This window comes from Homarus americanus, unplaced genomic scaffold, assembly GCF_018991925.1.
Source record: "Homarus americanus isolate GMGI-L3 unplaced genomic scaffold, GMGI_Hamer_2.0 scaffold11628, whole genome shotgun sequence".
Classification (NCBI taxonomy): Eukaryota; Metazoa; Arthropoda; class Malacostraca; order Decapoda; family Nephropidae; genus Homarus; species Homarus americanus.
Genome location: NW_024754732.1, coordinates 549,022 through 568,034, shown reverse-complemented (window position 1 = coordinate 568,034; position 19,013 = coordinate 549,022). Strand labels below are relative to the sequence as shown.

Below are 19,013 nucleotides of genomic sequence, written 5' to 3'. Positions count from 1 at the left end.
CCCTTCTTCCTCTTCCACCTTCCTCCTTCCTTCACCATCCCCTGGTAATGGTGTGAGCGGATCTCCCTAACCTACATCAGTCACATTGTGTGTGTGTGTGTGTGTGTGTGTGGCCAGACGCTGACGGCTACAAACTGTTAGTATACTGTAGTACACAAACACGCATGCTCTCTCTCTCTCTCTCTCTCTCTCTCTCTCTCTCTCTCTCTCTCTCTCTCTCTCTCTCTCTCTCTCTCAGCAATTAATTAATAAAAAAATAGTAAACAGTTATATGCCAAAAATCACCTTCCCTCGCATCATCTACCTGTCATGCCATTTAATTACCTGTCAACCCACCACATCTACCTGTCCTGTCATTTAATTACCTGTCATGCCATCACATCTTTCATGCCATTTAATTACCTGTCAACCCACCACATCTACCTGTCCTGTCATTTAATTACCACAATACACAACAGGTAGCGAGAGAACCAGGTAACTCAGACAGGTCTAGGATTAGTGTCTTTGTTTGGCCTTCATAAAGGGGTGAAGAGGTGGTGGAGGAAGGTAAGAAGTGTGTACGTGTTATTATGGTTTTGGTGGTGGGTGGTGGTGGTAGGTGGTGGCGGTGGTGGTGGTGGGTGTGGGGTGGTGGTGGTGGTGGTGGTGGTGGTGGTGGTGGTGGTGGTGGTGGTGGTGGGTGGTGGTGGTGGTAGGTGGTGGTGGTGGTGGTGGTGGTGGTGGTGGTGGTGGTGGTGGTGGTGGTGGTGGTGGTGGTGGTAGGTGGTGGTGGTGGTGGTGGGTGGTGGTGGTGGTGGTGGTAGGTGGTGGTGGTTGTTGTTGTAATTATTAACTGATGGCCCCAACACTAGGATCTAATAGCACTGGGAGCTTCAACCTGCTTAACTTGGCCTCAAGTTCACTATGTTTAAACTGTGTAATGTTTCTTGTGGTTAGCAGGGTGAGGAGGAAAAGGAAGGTTACTTAGGTTAGGTTAGGTTTAAGAAGTTAGAAGGGAGAGAGTTGAGGAAGGTTAGGTGAAAAGGGAGGTGTGGTAGGGAGCGAGGAGGCGATGGGCGGTATGGAGGTGAGGAAATGAAGATGGATGGAGGTGAGAAAGGAAGGAAAGAAAGAAGTGAGAAAAGGAGAGAGGGAGGGAAGCAGGTGAGGAGAGAGGGAGGTAGGTGAGGTGAGGTGAGGAGAGAGAGGGAATGATTACAGGAAACCAAGTGAGAGTTAATTAAAGGAAGAGGAAGTTAAGTGTCGTGGGTGGTTTGGTTACACACACACACACACACACACAGGCTATACATTCTGTCATCTCTAACGCATTTCCTCCTTATCAAAAGTCATCAGGAGCCTCAAATTTCTCTCATAAAACTTGGTTCCTCGCCGCCCGTGTGTTTACCGTGGCAGAGGTGCTATAACGGGTACCAACCACGAAGGCATAACACAACAGACCTCCATGCATGAGCGAGTTGCAAGGTGTTTGTGTGTGTTGGGGTGTAGGGGTGGTGGGTAGGTGTGTGTGTTGGGGTGTAGGGTGGGTAGGTGTGTGTGTGTTGGGGTGTAGGGGTGGTGGGTGGTGTGTGTGTGTTGGGGTGTGGGGTGGTGGGTGGTGTGTGTGTGTTGGGGTGTAGGGGTGGTGGGTCGGTGTGTGTGTGGCGTGTGGGGTGGGTGGGTGTGTGTGTTGGGGTATAGGGCTGGTGGGTAGGTGTGTGTGTGTTGGGGTGTAGGAGTGGTGGGTGGGTGTGTGTGTTGGGGTGTAGGGGGTGGTGGTGGGTGTGTGTGTGTGTTGGGGTGTGGGGTGGGTAGGTGTGTGTGTGTTGGGGTGTGGGGTGGTGGGTCGGTGTGTGTGTTGGGGTGTAGGGGTGGTGGGTAGGTGTGTGTGTTGGGGTTAGGTGGTGGGTAGGTGTGTTTGTGTTGGGGTGTAGGGTGGGGTAGGTGTGTGTGTGTTGGGGTGTAGGGTGGTGGGTGGGTGTGTGTGTTGGGGTGTAGGGGTGGTGGGTGGGTGTATGTGTTAGGGTGTAGGGGTGGTGGATGGGTGTGTGTTGGGGTGTAGGGGGGTGGGTAGGTGTGTGTGTTGGGGTGTAGGGGTGGTGGGTAGGGTGTGTGTGTTGGGGTGTAGGGGTGGTGGGTAGGTGTGTGTGTTGGGGTGTGGGGGTGGTGGGTGGGTGTGTGTGTGTTGGGGGGGGTGTGGGTCGGTGTGTGTGTGTTGGGGTGTAGGGTGGTGGGTAGGTGTGTGTGTTGGGGTTTAGGGGTGGTGGGTAGGTGTGTGTGTGTTGGGGTGTAGGGTGGTGGGTAGGTGTGTGTTGGGGTGTAGGGGTGGTGGGTGGGTGTGTGTGTGTGTTAGGGTGTGGGGTGGTGGGTGGGTGTGTGTGTGTTGGGGGTGTGGGGTGGGTGGGTCGGTGTGTGTGTTGGGGTGTGGGGGTGGTGGGTAGGTGTGTGTGTTGGGGTTGGTGGGTGGGGTGTGTTTGTGTTGGGGGTGTGGGGGGTGGTGGGTGGGTGTGTGTGTGTTGGGGTTGTGGGGTGGGTGGGTGTGTGTGTTGGGGTTGGGGGTGGTGGGTGGGTGTGTGTGTTAGGGGTGTGGTGGTGGATAGGTGTGTGTGTTGGGGTGTAGGGGTGGTGGGTGGGTGTGTGTTGGGGTGTGGGGTTGGTGGGTAGGTGTGTGTGTGTTGGTTGTAGGGGTTGGTGGGTGGGTGTGTGTGTGTTGGGGTGTGTGGGGTGGTGGGTAGGTGTGTGTGTGTTGGTTAGGGGTGGTGGGTGGGTGTGTGTGTGTTGGGGTTATGGGGTGGTGGGTGTGTGTGTTGGGGTGTGGGGTGGTGGGTAGGTGTGTGTGTTGGGGTTGTGGGGTGTGGTGGGTGGGTGTGTGTGTGTTGGGGTGGGGTGGTGGGTGGGTGTGTGTGTGTTGGGGTTGGGTGGTGGTGGGTGTGTGTGTGTTGGGGTGTAGGGGTGGGTGGGTGGGTGTGTGTGTGTTGGGGTGTAGGGGGTGGTGGGTGGGTGTGTGTGTGTTGGGGTGTAGGGTTGGTGGGTGGGTGTGTGTGTTGGGGTGTGGGGTGGTGGGTGGGTGTATGTGTTGGGGTGTGGGGATGGACGGTAGGTGTGTGTTTGTGTGTGCAGTGTAGGGTAGCTGTGTGGGGGGGTGTAAATATGTCATCCAGATAGTCACTTGAAAACACAGGAAACGGTTTCGATATAATATGGTTTCAATATAAACTTTGGTAGTTATTGTTTTTAACTCTATAAACACTGGGTTTCAAGAGAGTTGGTGGTTTTCAGTTCAATAGACAATGGTTTAGATAGATAACAGGTTTCTAGTCGATAAAAGCGATGGTTACCTAGTCGATTAATACCAGGTTTCGAGTCGATAAGCAGTCAAGATGTTGAAGTTTGGTTTGTTGGTGAGCCCCGTATGTCAGCTTGAGCACCCGTCTGTCAGCTTGAGCACCCGTCTGTCAGCTTGAGCACCCGTCTGTCAACTTAAACTTCGTCTATGAGCTTAAACCCAGACTGTCAATTTGAACCCTGTCTGTCAACTTGAACCCCGTCTGTCCGCTTGAACCCATACTGTCAGCTTGAACCCCGTCTGTCAGCTTGAACCCCGACTGTCAGCTTGAAACCCCGACTGTCAACTTGAACCCCGACTGTCAACTTGAACCCCGACTGTCAGCTTGAAACCCCGACTGTCAACTTGAACCCTGACTGTCAGCTTGATACAGAGGCTGGTGGAGGAGGTGGACGTGGAGATAAACCTCCCGAGTTTCCTTTTTGAGAAAGTAAGGTGGTGATGGTGGTGGTGGTGGTGGTGGTGGTGGTGGTGGTGGTGGTGGTGGTGGTGGTGTAGGTGGTAGTAGTGGTGGTGGTGGTGTTAGTGGGTAGTAGTGGTGATAGGGTAGTAGTAGTGGTGATTGTAGTAGTGATGGTAATAATAGTGGTGGTAGGGTGGTAGTAGTGGTGGTGGTAGTGGTAGTAGTAGTAGCAGTAGTGATGCCACGTGGTAATGGTAATAGTAGTGGTGGTAGGGTGGTAGTAGTAGTAGTGGTGGTGGTGGTGGTGAGCCCTGGCAACGAGACGGGGGCCCCGGCAGTCAGCTGTGATGGTGGGTGTTGGGGCCTGGTGTTCCTCAGTGCTGCTTCTGAGTCCCTCGCCGTTCACGTGGTTTGGCTTAGCTATTTGCCCTGCAGTGTAAGAACACCTACCGTGTATGTGTGTCTGTGTATGTGTGTCTCTGTCTGTCTGTGTGTGTGTTCAGGGCTGTTTCACTCCATCTGTCTGTCAATCAGTGTATCCGTCTACCAACCAGTGTATCCGTTTATCAATCAGTGTATCCGTCTATCAATCTGTCCGTCTGTTAATCCGTGAAACTGTCTGTCAATCCATCCATACTGTCCCTACCCATCCTAAAGGAAGAGAAGACCTACCGTGTGTGTGTTTGTGTGTTGGATGGTTTAGAAATACTTTATACCATCCGTCTTACCAACCATCCGTCCGTCCGTCCGTCTGTACGTCCGTCGTAAGGTTTGGCTTATCTCCAGGAGGCTGTACAGTATAGTTAAGATGCAGGCGGTGTGGTACTGAAGAATGTTGCTAGTCACCTCTCTTGTGTGTGTTACCTGTGTTAATTGCATCTGTTGTTTATTGAAATGTTTGTATTTATTAACGACGCATAAATTACGTTTTTGGGGACGTTTTTTTAGAATCTGTGAGTTTGTAAATGATGTAAATAATATGTTTGCCTTCTAAGGGGTTCCAGTTTGGTGTTTTACTCAGTGTTTCATTCGAGTGTTCTATGGTGTTGAATGTGTTGTGTATGTGTGTTGTGTGTGTGTGTGTTTTATGGATCAGTTTGTATGTTTATGTGATTTTCAGACAGACAGACATAGACAGACAGACTCAGTTAAGAACCCCGCCCGTGACACGTTATGACAGGGATGTGGTGAGTGGTTCAGGTAACCCCCGAAGCTGCCTCGTGTTTGTGTTCGAACAGGTTAATTACATTCCATGACCTGAGTGCCTTTGAAAATTATGGTGAGAACGGTGAATATTCCTGTTCTGAAGAAAAAATATAAATAAACATCCAGGAATATATATTTATTGGAAAAATATATAAATTACTTACAGATATATATTGTTTTGAAAGATAATCCATAAACTAGTGTTTTATGACGTCATCAACTATATTTCCTAAGTATGGTAAATTCATTTTTTTTTCATATACTGTTTTCAGAATTTCATTTATCTGTATTTAAATATTCGTCCATATCCCATGAAATAGAACTTGATCAAACGTGAAATAAACATTGACATTAAACAACAATATTCTCTGACTCATCGTAAACACAACAACAAGACTCTCTCGTTTCTAAGAGATCTTTTTGTATACAGTGATAATCGGCTGGGACAACAACAATAACAAACAGTGACGTCATCATCATTCGAGCATCACACCCACGATCATCACCCAAAAAGTTCATCGTCCTTGGAACTGTGAACTACGATTGTGAACAACGACTGTGAACAGCGTCAAGAACAACAACCATTCTTTGCAAAAAGTTCATCGTCCGTGGTGCTCTGAACAACGTCAAGAACGCCAACCTTTCTCTCAGACACGATCATCAAACACAGTGAGGCGAACAGAACTGGAAGAGAGAGAGAGAGAGAGAGAGAGAGAGAGAGAGAGAGAGAGAGAGAGAGAGAGTTCCCCAGGCTGTTTGCTGGGTCCGTCACCGTCACCCACACAACAAGAGCCAGGCAACAAAAGCAACGCCTGGAGTTGTGCTATTGTTCTGTGGAGAGAGAGAGATGGAGAAAGAGATAGATAGATGAATAGAGAGATACAAAGACAAATAGATAGAGATACTGAGATACAGATAGACAGAGATACAAAGAGATAGATACAGGTAGACATAAATACAAGAGAGGCTAGAGAGATAGATAGATAGATAGATAGAGAGAAGGAGAAAGAGATAGATACAGGTAGACAGAAATACAGAGAGAGATACGTGATACATGTATAATGTCCAGGTCATGTATACCTTAAACACAGGACGTAAAGCAAGTCTCTCCAGGATTCTTAGATAATCACATTTAACTTTTTTTCCAACTGGAGAGGTGAGGACGTGTATGAGTGAAGTGTTTGAGTGACGTGTTTAAGTGACGTGTATGAAAGACGTGTTTGAATGACGTGTATGAGTGACATGTGTGAGTGACGTGTTTGAGTGATGTGTTCGAGTGACGTGTATGAGTGACATGTGTGAGTGATGTGTTTGAGTGACGTGTATGAGTGACATGTGTGAGTGACGTGTTTGAGTGATGTGTTCGAGTGACGTGTATGAGTGACATGTGTGAGTGATGTGTTTGAGTGACAGGTGTGAGTGACGTGTATGAGTGACGTGTATGAGTGACATGTGTGAGTGATGTGTTTGAGTGACGTGTATGAGTGACGTGTTAAGTCTGAGTGACGTGTTAAGTCTGAGTGACGTGTTTAGTTCATACATTAATTTATCACTTAACAGGTGACGTGAAAAGTAGGTGTCTCGCTTAAGCTTGAAGACAGAGATTAATTCTTAAAAGGTCATACGTTAATTTCTCTCATAAACAATAAACGTGACAAGTACATCTCTCTCTCTCTCTCTCTCTCTCTCTCTCTCTCTCTCTCTCTCTCTCTCTGTGACGACTGTATCCAAAGGTGTTTATTATCCCCAATTATACAGTTGTAGAGTTATACAGTCATACAGCTAAACAGTTATACCAGAACACTGACATACGAATTGTTTTAAGACTCGTGAGAAGCATCGTTGCCACACAAGCATGAAACTGTCACGTCTCCACTGTCATTTCCTGTCAAGTGTCATGAAGGCGCTGTCAAGATTACCTGCTAGCGCTTGTTAGCTCACCTGTGCCACCATCACACACTTGTCAGCGGCCTGGCGTCATGGTTGTCTTGCTTGGGTTAAGTGGTATATAAAAATGTGTGGATTTATCATGGGTGTTGAAGCTGTAGGTGGTGGTGGGGGTGGTGGTGGTGGGGGTGGTGGGGGTGGGGGTGTTGTTGTTGTTGTTGTAGTTGTTCTTTTTCTTATTATTTTTATTATCATTATTATTATTGTTATTATTTTTTGTTGTTGTTTTATTATTATTATTATTATTATTATTATTATTATTATTATTATTATTATTATTATTATTATTATTATTATTATTATTATTATTATTATTATTATTATTATCATTATTATCATTATTATAGTCAAGGTAAAGATTATTGTCTGTGTGTTTGTGTGTCCAGGTAAACAACTTATCACTTAACCAAACAACCTCTAACTGTTACCTGTACATAAACATTCACCCTTGAGGAAAAATAGAGCAAATTTTGTAAACAATTCTAACTGTAATATCATATTGACAAGACTGTATCATTTTTGTAGCTATTGTTAGTTTCTAAAAAAAAATACGATTTGGTGGATTTATTTGGGGATAATTTGTAATGTTGAGTTTATCTGGATGTTAATTTGTGTACAGTGAAACCTCTATTTAACGAAGAGAGGAAAGTCCGTTCTATCGAGGGTCCGTTACATGTGAAACCCTCCCCCATCTAACGGATTATATGGAGGTATAAGTCCGTTATATGGAGGTTTCACTATATGCTTAATGATTATTTATATATTATAAGAAATAATAATTTTACTCTGTATTAAGTAGATCGAACTAATGTACCCAAACGAGTAAGTTAGTGTTGCTGCCAGCTAGCCCACAGTAGACACTAAAGTAGAAGTATTAATAAGGAAGGATCTCTCACGGTTAGGAAGACTAATACTCGTGTTTAAACTTAAGGGAGGGAGAGGGAGGGAGGGATAGAGAAGGAAGAAAGGAGGGAGTAAGAGAGTGAGGGATGTAATGAGAGAGAGAGAGTGATGGCGAGAGGAATAGGGGGAGGGAAGGAAGGAGGGAGGGAGAGAGAGAGTGAGGGAGGCAGGGATTGAGAAGGAAGAAAGGCGGGAGAGAGAGTGAGTAAGAACAGTATGGTACTTTCCCTAATGGTCAACAGCTATTAGAAATTTAAAGTGAAAGTGTTTTAAAAATTCAACAATAACTTTCTCCTCTCAAGCAGAGCCTTATGAGTATTATTACTATGGCGTTTACTCTTTAAACAAATGACTGCAATAATTTACCCCTACATAATACTCAAAATCCGCTTAAGAATTACTAATAACTTGTAATTATAAGATATTTTTAACCAACTTTCACGGTGAAGGTATTACTGTAAAAACCAGCTTTCTCGGTTAAAGTAATGTGGTGTAATAACATTAGCTCGTTGGATTTCACTGCACGACACTGTGTTATAATGTTAGGAGGTGTACGACGACAGGTGTGGTGTTATGGTTGTGTCAGCTGGAGGGGCGGGGGGGTGAGGGTCAGGGTGGTTCATGTTATTGATAGACCACGAACAGAACGTCTCAGTTGTTGATGTTATTGAAAGCAGGTGATTTGTACCAACTTAATCTAACCTAATGTAACCTTATCTAACCTAACCTAATCTAGTCTAACCTAACCTAACCAAACCAAAGGGAGTGTGTGTGTGTGTGTGTGTGTGCATACGGTACCGTCGTGACGGTAGCCTTTTTAATATTAGACGTCTGGCAGCCTACAACAAAGACCTTAACAACTCAGGTCATAGAACTACAGTATGCAGATGACTGGGCAATAATGACACATAACAGAGAATCTTTGCAACGTGCACTGGACCTGATCTCTGGTATTTACAGTTCGCTTGGTTTGCAAATTAACACCCGGAAGACTGAGATTTTTGTCCAGCCCATTGTTCCACCAATAGAAGCACCACAATTCTACATTAATGGAGATCCTATCATAATAGTAAACCAGTTTAAGTACCCTGGTAGCACTCTCACACCCACCTGCTCACTGGATATGGAAATTCAAACCAGAATCAATTTAGCCTCGGCTGCATTTGGACGTTTGAGAACAAGAGTCTTTCTCAACAATGACCTCATTTATGGAACGAAGACTGCAGTTTATCTCGAGGTCTGTATATCTACATTATTATATGCCTCAGAAACCTGGACGCCCTACAAACGCCATATCCAAATGCTGGTAAACTTCCACACTAGATGCCTTAAGCGTATCTTTGGAATATCCTGGGAAGATAGAGTGACCCGTGAAGAACTATATCGTCGCTCAAACACGACCAGCATTGAAGCCATGATAGCCAAAAGACACTTGCGCTGGCTTGGACATGTTATCAGGATGCCAAACCACCGGCTTCCAAGACAAATAGTATATGGTAAGCTCTCACATGGAAACCGCTCGGCGGGAGGACAGAAGAAGAGATATAAGGACCACTCTAAAACTCTACTCAAGTGCTGTAATATACAACCAAATTCACTGGAGCAATTAGCCTCAGACCGTTCCTTATGGCGCTCAACATGCCATAGAGGAGCGGAAACACTTGAGACCTCACTGAACCAAAAGAGAGCTAGTAAACGAGCCCAACGACATCAGAGGGCTCAAGGCATAATTCCTCTCAATGAACAACATCCCCGTCACCTATGCAACAAGATCTGCGCCTCCAGGATTGGACTCCATAGTCATCTACGGTGGCATCAGAGGAATAACACATAACTCATCAATCATCTCATCTGGAGCAACGTCGTCATCGACTTCGATGGACTGCCATAAGCAAGTAAGTAAGTAAGTGTGTGTGTGGTATCTAGAGTGTGAAGTCTAGAGTCATCAGAGCAAAACAAAAATACAGTTTCTAGGACACTGAACTTATCAACAGACAAAAAAAAATGAACCATCATCAGTGAACCGAAGACAAAGCTATATATTACTCCCCTCATCAAGTTTCTTCTACTGAGAGGTGAGGGTATACTGTATATAGGTGGAGGTATTAGTGTCGTCTGTCTGTCTGTCCATCCGTGAACTACTCTCTCCAGTGACTGTACGAATTGTTATGAAACTGTGCCTCTGCTCTACGTCTCCTCCAGGATGTCATTGTCCATAGCTCCTTATGTCTTGGTTCATAGGTAAACAGTGTCATATTTTCTCGTTATTTATCAATTCTATTCAGATAAAGTCAAATTGGATTGAAATTCCTCATGTTTTAGGTGATCTTATAATCTCCAGTGTGTAAACGTCATCAATACGTGGCAGAAACGTATATTTTCATTCTGTAAATAAGTGTAATTTGACCGAAATGATGAAAACAATATATTGTTACGGCGTGGAGTGATACTGGGATAGTCTGTATGAAGTGGGAACTGAAGGCCCTACTTTACGATGATAACTACTTTAACGATAACCACTGTGACAATGACCACTGTGACGGTAACATCTGTGACAAAAACCACTGTGACAATAACCACTGTGACAATAACCACTGTGACAATAACCGGTTTGGGAGCAGAAACTGGTCCAGTCTTCATTCTTCTGTAGACAACAAAAACTTGGTGTGGGAACAAAGCATCAGATGAAGCAACGGACAGTGAAAATATTTTGTTCCCACCGACTCTGTCACAACAACACGAGACAGAGAAAAGACTGAGAGTATTACATTAAGTTTCTAGGCGTTATAATTTATTTGATTTACAGTGAAACCTCTATTTAACGGACTATATGGCGATGAAATTCCGTTATATAGAGGGTCCATTAGATAGCAAACATTATCACTAAACTACATTTTCTCCTTTAAAAAAGACACCCCGTTATATCAAGCACTAAAGGGGGGGGGGGAGGGAGTAAGGTATATTATATGCTTAGTAATATGACCTGGAAAAAGAGCAGTTCAGGGTATATTTTCCTCCTGGCAAGTGATCCTCTCGTCACGGTCGCTCAGGAAACAAAAGCGGAAGAGTTTAAATAGTATAGATAATTATTTTTCCTCAAGTTTTTATGAGTTTTCCGATGATTACACGAGACAACAGACCTCAGATTACCCCAGTGCCGAATGGGATACTCTAAACACTGTTATAACAAAAACCTGCAGAGAGACCCTCGGCCAGATCAAAGGAACACACCAGGACTGGTTTGATGAAAATGACCCGCCAATCAAAGTACTCATCGATGATAAACGTGCTGCTTTTACTGACTGGCAGAACAACCCTCAGTCTCGGACCAAAGCTGATACCTTCCTCAAGAAGAAAGCTGCTGCCCAGCGGAAACTTCGCAATCTAAAGAATGGACTGGCTTAAAGATAAAGCATGTGAAATACAAAAAAATGCAGATCAGCACAACATGCGTGAATTTTTCAATTCCATTAAAACATTTTACGAGCCAATCACTAGTGGCACAGCCCCTCTCCGCTCATCTGATGGCAACATCATAATTAAAGACGACGAAGGCGCTGGAAAGAGCATTACCATTCATTGCTCAACCGAAACACCGATGTGGATGTCCTGACTACCCAGCAGGTCCCTCAGCATCTAGAGCTGACCCCCCTCGGCTATTCTTCATCCCTGGATGAGGTACCTACTGCCATCAAACAAATGAAAAATAACAAAGCTTCAGGGCCTAATGGAATCCCAGCCGAGGTGTATAAAGCAGGAGGACCTCTGCTTACCAGCCGTCTCTACTCTCTCCAGGAGAATATGTGGGAAAAGGAGGAAATCCCCCAAGCTCTTAAAGACGCCACCATTGTCAATATTTATTAGAATAAGGGTGACCTGTCAGACTGTGGCAACTACCGTGGAATCTCGCTGCTCTCCGTAGCTGGCAGTAGCTGGCAAGATTATCGCCCGAGCCCTTCTAAGCAGACTTCTTCCTGAGGAGGAAAACTTCCTCCCAGAATCTCAGTGTGGTTTTAGACCATCACGTGGTACCACTGACATGATCCTTGATGCCCGCCAGATACAGGAAAAGTGCAGAGAACAGCGTCATGACCTGTACATGGCTTTCATCCACCTAACCAAGGCCTTCGAGTCAGTCAACAGGCAAGCCCTCTGGTGGGCCCTGAGCCGTTTTGACTGCCCACCAAAATTCATAGCCATTGTGATGCAACTCCACGATGGTATGAACGGCAGTGTCCTGCACAACGGCACCCAGTCTGAGTTCTTCCCCATCCAAACGGGGGTTAAACAAGGGTGTGTACTAGCACCAACTCTCTTTTCCATTTTCTTGGCTACCTTCCTTACTCGTGCCAGTGCCAATTTAACCGGCGGGGTAGACATCGAGTACCGGGTGAAGGGGGGTCTTTTTGACATAAGACGACTCCAGGCAAGAACTAAGGTGTCGGCAGCTTCCATTACTGAACTTCATATGCAGACGACCTCACTCTTGTTGCTCACACTGAACGCGACTTACAGGAGATCCTGAACACCTACGCAGATACGTATGCACACCTCGACCTTGAGGTGAATATACGCAAGACTCAGATTCTCTTTGAACCTGCCCCTGGTTCAGACACACCTCCACCATCCATCCAGCTTAACGGTACTACCCTCTCTAATGTTGCCCACTTTCGGTATTTCGGATCAGATGTGCATCTCAAGCTTTTGGCAGACTCCGAAACCATGTCTTCAGCTGTAGGGAGCTGAAATTATCTACAAAGCTGCACGTATATCGAGCAGTGGTCCTCCCCACCCTGCTATATGGCAGTGAGACATGGTTCACATACAGAAGGCACCTCAAGGCACTTGAAAACTTTCACCAACGTAGTCTACGTCCCATCCTTCGAGTTTGCTAGGAAGACAAGAGAACAAATGCCCGTATTCTTTCTGACACCAACTGTAGGAGCATCGAGGCTACCATTATCCATCAACAACTACGCTGGACTGGCCATGTTACCCGCATGGACGACAGTACACTGCCAAAGCAGCTACTTTACAGTCACCTAACGAATAGTAAACGTAACGCCGGCGGGCAATTGAAAAGGTATTAGGATAGTTTTAAGACAAGCCTGAAAAAGTGCCAAATCGACCCCCTTACCTGGGAGTCGATTACTCCACATCGTAAAGCTTGGAGGAGTACCACACGAGAAGGTGTCAATACTTTCGAGTTCGCCCGACTGCAAACCGATGCAGACAAGCTCCAACGCCGGAAAGACGCTGCCACCGCCCCTCCTGCACGAGATGCAGCCCTCCACATGTGCAACGAATGTGGACCACCCTGCGGGTCCCGTATCGGCCTCTTTAGTCACCTCAAAACTCACCAACCTAGGTGACAAACTTAATAACTCATATCATTGTATCGTAGCTAGATGATCGTCATACTCGATTCCGAGTGACAGCAAAGTAGTAGTAGTAGTGTGTGTGTGTGTGTAATAATAATAATAATAATAATCATAATAATAATTAACGGTTTATTGAAAGAGCTTGGCAGCCAGAAGGCTGAAAATATACAGTTACATATTTGGGGAATGGGTTTCGAATTACAAATAATATACAAGTAACATAAGTGATACAAATAAAATATATATTAACTAGATGGGGAAAAGCTCAAACTACAGTGCATTTCAACATTGTGACAGTGCAAGAAGTAGTATTTACTGGGAGTGAATACACTGGTTTATTACAAGTTATTGATAATTTTTACAATGGTTGGGACTGGGCTGTTCTTATAGCGATCAGTTCGTGCACGTATGGGCTGGATGCGGTTGTGGTGTCGAACAGCAATTCTCGGGCTAGGGATCTCAGGTGGTAGTAGGAGCCGGTGTCGAGGATGGTGTAGATGCTTCTTACCAAATTTGCAGATGAGGTCGTAGTGATGGTCAGTGAGAGTCGAAAGGGTCAGTGTGTTGAGCGCTTCTTGATATGTGGAGTAGGAAGGGGAGAGAATAATCTTGCATGCTCTCTTTTGCACTTTTTCGAGGTGTGTGTGTGTGTGTGTGTGTGTGTGTGTTGGAGGTAACATGAAAGACTTAAAGAACTGAGCTTTTCTATAAACCTCTTGTCTGGTCTGCCCACGTGTGACCTGTTCCTCTCTCTCTCTCTCTCTCTCTTATATTTTCTCTTTTCCAGTTTCCTCTGTTAATCTCTCTATCTTTTTCAGTACGTCACTTCGCTGTCTACCACCACATCTCTCTCTATTTCTCTTTTCTATCTCTGTCTTTCCTTGTGTAGCTAGCTATCTACCTCTACATCTGTACCACATCGCCTCGCTCATGGCTCTCGAGTTTCCGAGCGTTTTGTGAATAGTTATAAAATAGTAATACGTGTGTGTGTGTGTGTGTGTGTGTGTGTGTGTGTGTGTGTGTGTGTGTGTGTGTGTGTGTGTGTGTGTGTGTGTGTGTGTGATAATAATAATAATTAACGGTTTATTGAAAGAGCATGGCAGCCGGAAGGCTGAAAATATACAGTTACATAATTGGAGAATGGGTCTCTTGATTTACAAATAATATACAAGTAACATAAGTGATACAAATATGATATGTAATAACTAGGTGGGGAGAAGCTCAAACTACAGGGCATTTCAACATAGTGACAGTGCAAAAAGGTAAGATTGACTGGGAGTGAATACACTGGTTGATTACGCGTTGATAATTTTTGCAATGGTTGGGACTGGGCTGTTCTTATAGCGATCAGTATTCGTGCTCGTATGGGCTGGATGCGGCTGTGGTGTCGAACAACAATTTGCGGACGAGGAATCTCAGGTGGAAGTAGGAGCCGGTGCCGAGGATGGTGCAGAAACTTCTCACCAAATTTGCAGATGAGGTCGTGGTGATGGTCAGAGAGAACCGAGAGGGTCAGTGTGTTGAGCGCTTCTTGATATGTGGAGTAGGAAGGGGAGAGAATAATCTTACATGCCCTCTTTTGCACTTTTTCTAGGTGTTTACGTTGTCTGTGTGTGTGTGCTCTCAATAAGTCTTTGTGTATCGTTAATAACTAGCACTACTTTCGTTGGTGTAGTTAATTTTCAGATGAAATAAGCTGAGGTGGAGACACTTCAGCTTACTATGTTTCCTTAAGCTTTGGATCATAATTCTAATATACTTATTAAACTATATTGATATATCTGTACTGTTTTATATCTTTATACGATAATTTAACCGAATATAAAAGATATTTATTTAACCTTTTAAGTACGAGAGCTTTATATGTTCTGAATAAAATCGTCAGGCTTAGTGAGATAAAATATTCAAACTGGCGTTCCTGTAGTGAAGAGGTTAGTGGGGATAGTGTATTTAGTTACTCCCTAAACCCAACACCCAACACCTCTACTGGTAATAAGAATCTAGTGGCTTTATTGGCTATCCTTGGTTAAATGACCTTACCACACGTGTTTTGAACGACTGTAGTGGAGAGGAGGGGAAATAGTATTGTTAGGTGTGTATATATTGACGTTCGTTATAGTTTAATACTTAGAAAACGACAGCTATAGTGTGGTAACTGTGATAAAGTGTGTTTTAAGTAACCACACCATGTATGTACTGTGGTAAAGTATGTTTTAAGTAACCACACCGTGAATAAGTACATTCGTGAAACAGTACATTACGGAACAACATCCACTAATTACAAAGGTACGTTTTGTATCTTAAAGTACACTCATGGGGCACATAGACCATAGTACATTTCACACAAGTAGTAACTGTACAATTACCACTAATATCAATATACAATACATGACCAATATTTACCCAAAGTGATACAAAACTAACAGACTAATAATAAGTGACGAAGAGAAAAAGTAACATAAAGTAGATAAGTAAATATAATTCACTTACGGTTATATCTATTCTCACAGTAAATAAGTGCACTTTACACACAGCTTCGGTTCTGTAATAAAAGCGCATTGTGTCAGAGGTGCTTTCCGTCATGTGAGTCAATAGGTTTTAGTTCAGGAAGTCAACACCTTATTCTGCAGGTGCCTTAGCGAGTCAGTCAGTCTCTCTCTGTTCTTAGTAATTCAAACAGCCACCTCAAAAAAATACTTTATGACAGAAAATCACTAATAATAATAATAGTAATAGTGAGAGTGAGTGTGGGGATGAGAGGGGTGAGAGTGAGTGAGAGTGAATGGGGAGGGGTGAGAGAGGGTGAGTGCAGATGAGCAGGATGACTGTTTGAATACCAGCCCCGTCTCTACCTCCCCTTTCCCCTGCCCCCTCTCTACCTCCCCTCTCCCCTGCCCCCTCTCTACCTCCCCTCTCCCCTGCCCCCTCTCTACCTCCCCTCCCCTCTCTCATCCCTCCCCTCTCCTTGCCCCCCTCTTCTCCCTCCCCCTCTCTCTCCCCTCCTACACCACAAACTTTATGACAGAAAATCACTAATAATAATAATAGTAATAGTGAGAGTGAGTGTGGGGATGAGAGGGGTGAGAGTGAGTGAGAGTGAATGGGGAGGGGTGAGAGAGGGTGAGTGCAGATGAGCAGGATGACTGTTTGAATACCAGCCCCGTCTCTACCTCCCCTTTCCCCTGCCCCCTCTCTACCTCCCCTCTCCCCTGCCCCCTCTCTACCTCCCCTCTCCCCTGCCCCCTCTCTACCTCCCCTCCCCTCTCTCATCCCTCCCCTCTCCTTGCCCCCCTCTTCTCCCTCCCCCTCTCTCTCCCCTCCTACACCACAAACACAGGTGATGCAGCACTGTACAGGTAACGGCGGCGTGGCGATCTTGGTAACGGTGTGGGGGCGTGTATAGTGACGGTGGTGACATTATCATCACTACCATTACCACCACTGCCATCAGCACCACCACCGCCATTACCTCCATCACTATCACCACCACCACCGCCATCACCAAAACTACCATCACCAGTCACCACCACCACCTCTACCACCACTACCACCACCACCAACACCGCCACCACAACTACCAAACTATTATAAAATTTGGTATATAAGTTGTGTACAAAGGCCGTCATTATCAAGGCATTAACCTGAAAACTGAGACGTCCATTTTGATAACCACTGTTTCACTATGTTGCCGAGGATAATAATGGCTCCCAGATATTTAATCCTGCCAACTTTTCGACGGGATGTGGTAACTAATGTTCATAATGTTCTTCAAGTATCGTTATAGTTTATCGTGATTGGTGGAGTAATGGACCAATGAAGGACAGGAATGATTCAATTGTGGGTTTTTCTTAGTCAACCAATATTTACCTCTCCCGTGATGTTAATATTGTTGTTGTTTACCGCCCGCTGCTCTGAGAGAGAGAGAGAGAGAGAGAGAGTTCAAGCTCGTCACTATCTCCGGGAGCAACAACACCGTATGAACATCGTCTGTTTTGTTCTTTCGTAGGAATTTACTTAAAAGTTCAAACAGAGGAAACGTACAACATTTTTTCTGGCAGCAATACCCCCCCCACCTCCCTCACATAGATGCCAGACGTACGACCGAGAAAGAGCTCTTAGCGTCTGTGTGTAGGTGGTGAGGTGAGGTGTTGAGTGGTTTCTATTGTTGCTACTAAATAAATGCCTCGGTTTTTTTTATCTCTTCCTATTTCCTTCTTGTCCCCAGTTGAGGTGAGGAAGGTAGCTTTTGAGATGAGAAGAGTTCCGGTATGATATGAACGGCCATCTTTTTTGACCGAGTTTCAGCCTGGATGGAATCTTTGAGAGTCTAGACATACTGTAGTACAGTAACTGGCCACTCAAAAGGCTCATACAGTACGTGGAAAACCATATTTTGGTTTTCCGTCCTTTTGTGTATCCGCCTGTCCGTGTGCATTTATCCGTGAGGGAGGAGAGGAGAAGGGATCAGTCAGTCAGTCCTCTGCGCCCTTGGTCGACCATCACAAGAGTTGGGTCACGGGCATCACCTCAGCAGGTCCCAGTGTTGCGTCGTGGCATACGCTGCTGAGAGCCCCTTCTGTAGACAGGCTGTGAGACAGATAGACAGATCTATGTAGAGAGACTGGTGTATTGAGGGATAGACAGAAGGATGAATAGATATAGAAAGATAGACAGATAAAAATGATACGAAAATTAATAAAACTCTACATTGTTTACATTTTATATCCCTAGGTGGCGCTGCGGGAGAAGAATGATGTTGACGACGACACTCCTCCTACTCTGGGTGAGAGACAACACGGCCTCCCCTACCCCCTACTCCACAGACCACTCCTTGCCTCGCCCTATCCACGGGCCACACCATAAACCTGAACCTTACTCCTTATCGTGGGTAAGGGAGGGTAGGGCAGCTCCTGTACCCATCCAGTTTAGTGAATCTAGTGACGTTGGCTCCAGGATCTTACGACATGTGACCAGCTATGGGATGAACGAGACCCACTATCTCACTCACATCAAGGAACCACAACTCTTTAAAGATGGTGAGTTTGTTTACCTTCAAATCTCCATATGACGGACTTATCTCGCTATGTATTCCGTTATATAGGGGTTTCCATATATAACGGATCCTCGATGTAACGGACTTTCTTCTCCATATATTCCGTTTTATGGGTTTTTTCAAATACAACGGACTTTCTTCTCTGTATAGTTCGATCTAATGTGACCTTGACCTAACCCTGACCTTTAACCAGATGTAAATTTGATCTAATGTGAACCAAACCTTTTTATGTGACCTTGACCTAGTGTGACCTTTGACCTAATGTGACCTTGACCTCTTCTGTAGGTTACCATCTTAAGCGAGGTCATCCTGGCCTGTTGTTAGCGGCCTTCAACAAGCAGAAGAAGAAGAGTAAAGATTTGGCCAGTTTCGGCTACGCTTCTCTCAAGGCCTCAGAGCTACTGTCTAGCCAGTAAGTGAGAGGGAGGGAGGGGGAAAGGTAGGGAGAGAGGGTGAGAGTGCTGTTGTATACTGTGTTAAACTGCATTCCGTTGTGCTGTATAATGCTGTACTTTTCTGCACTGTAATCTAACTCACTCACCTAACCAACAGATTCCTACTGACGCGGCAGCAGACGTTATTCGGACTAGAGCAGGTGTCACTGAGGAACACAGCCCTCTACGATGACTGCCCTGTCAAGTCGGATGAAATAACAAGCTTCACCTGCCCCGGGTACTCCCAGATGTTCCGTACACTGGATGGCACCTGTAACAACCCCGTCAAGACTGAGTGGGGCGCTGCCTTCAGGCCTTTTGCTCGCTTCTTGCCTCCTGATTATAAGTGAGTCACAGGTGT

At 45.2% G+C, this 19,013-nt stretch overlaps 1 protein-coding gene across 1 annotated transcript in view; it reads left to right on the top strand.

The window, feature by feature from the left end:
• Window positions 1–4,083: 4,083 nt before the first annotated feature.
• The window catches only part of LOC121856081 (peroxidase-like), a 31,044-nt gene continuing 16,114 nt past the window's right edge, over window positions 4,084–19,013 (top strand). Inside the window, exons 1-4 of the mRNA XM_042351374.1 lie at window positions 4,084–4,164; window positions 17,897–18,201; window positions 18,504–18,630; window positions 18,771–18,998. Of these exons, the coding sequence (XP_042207308.1) occupies window positions 17,916–18,201; window positions 18,504–18,630; window positions 18,771–18,998 (641 nt within the window). The 5' untranslated portion in view covers window positions 4,084–4,164; window positions 17,897–17,915. The remainder of the gene's footprint in view (window positions 4,165–17,896; window positions 18,202–18,503; window positions 18,631–18,770; window positions 18,999–19,013) is intronic.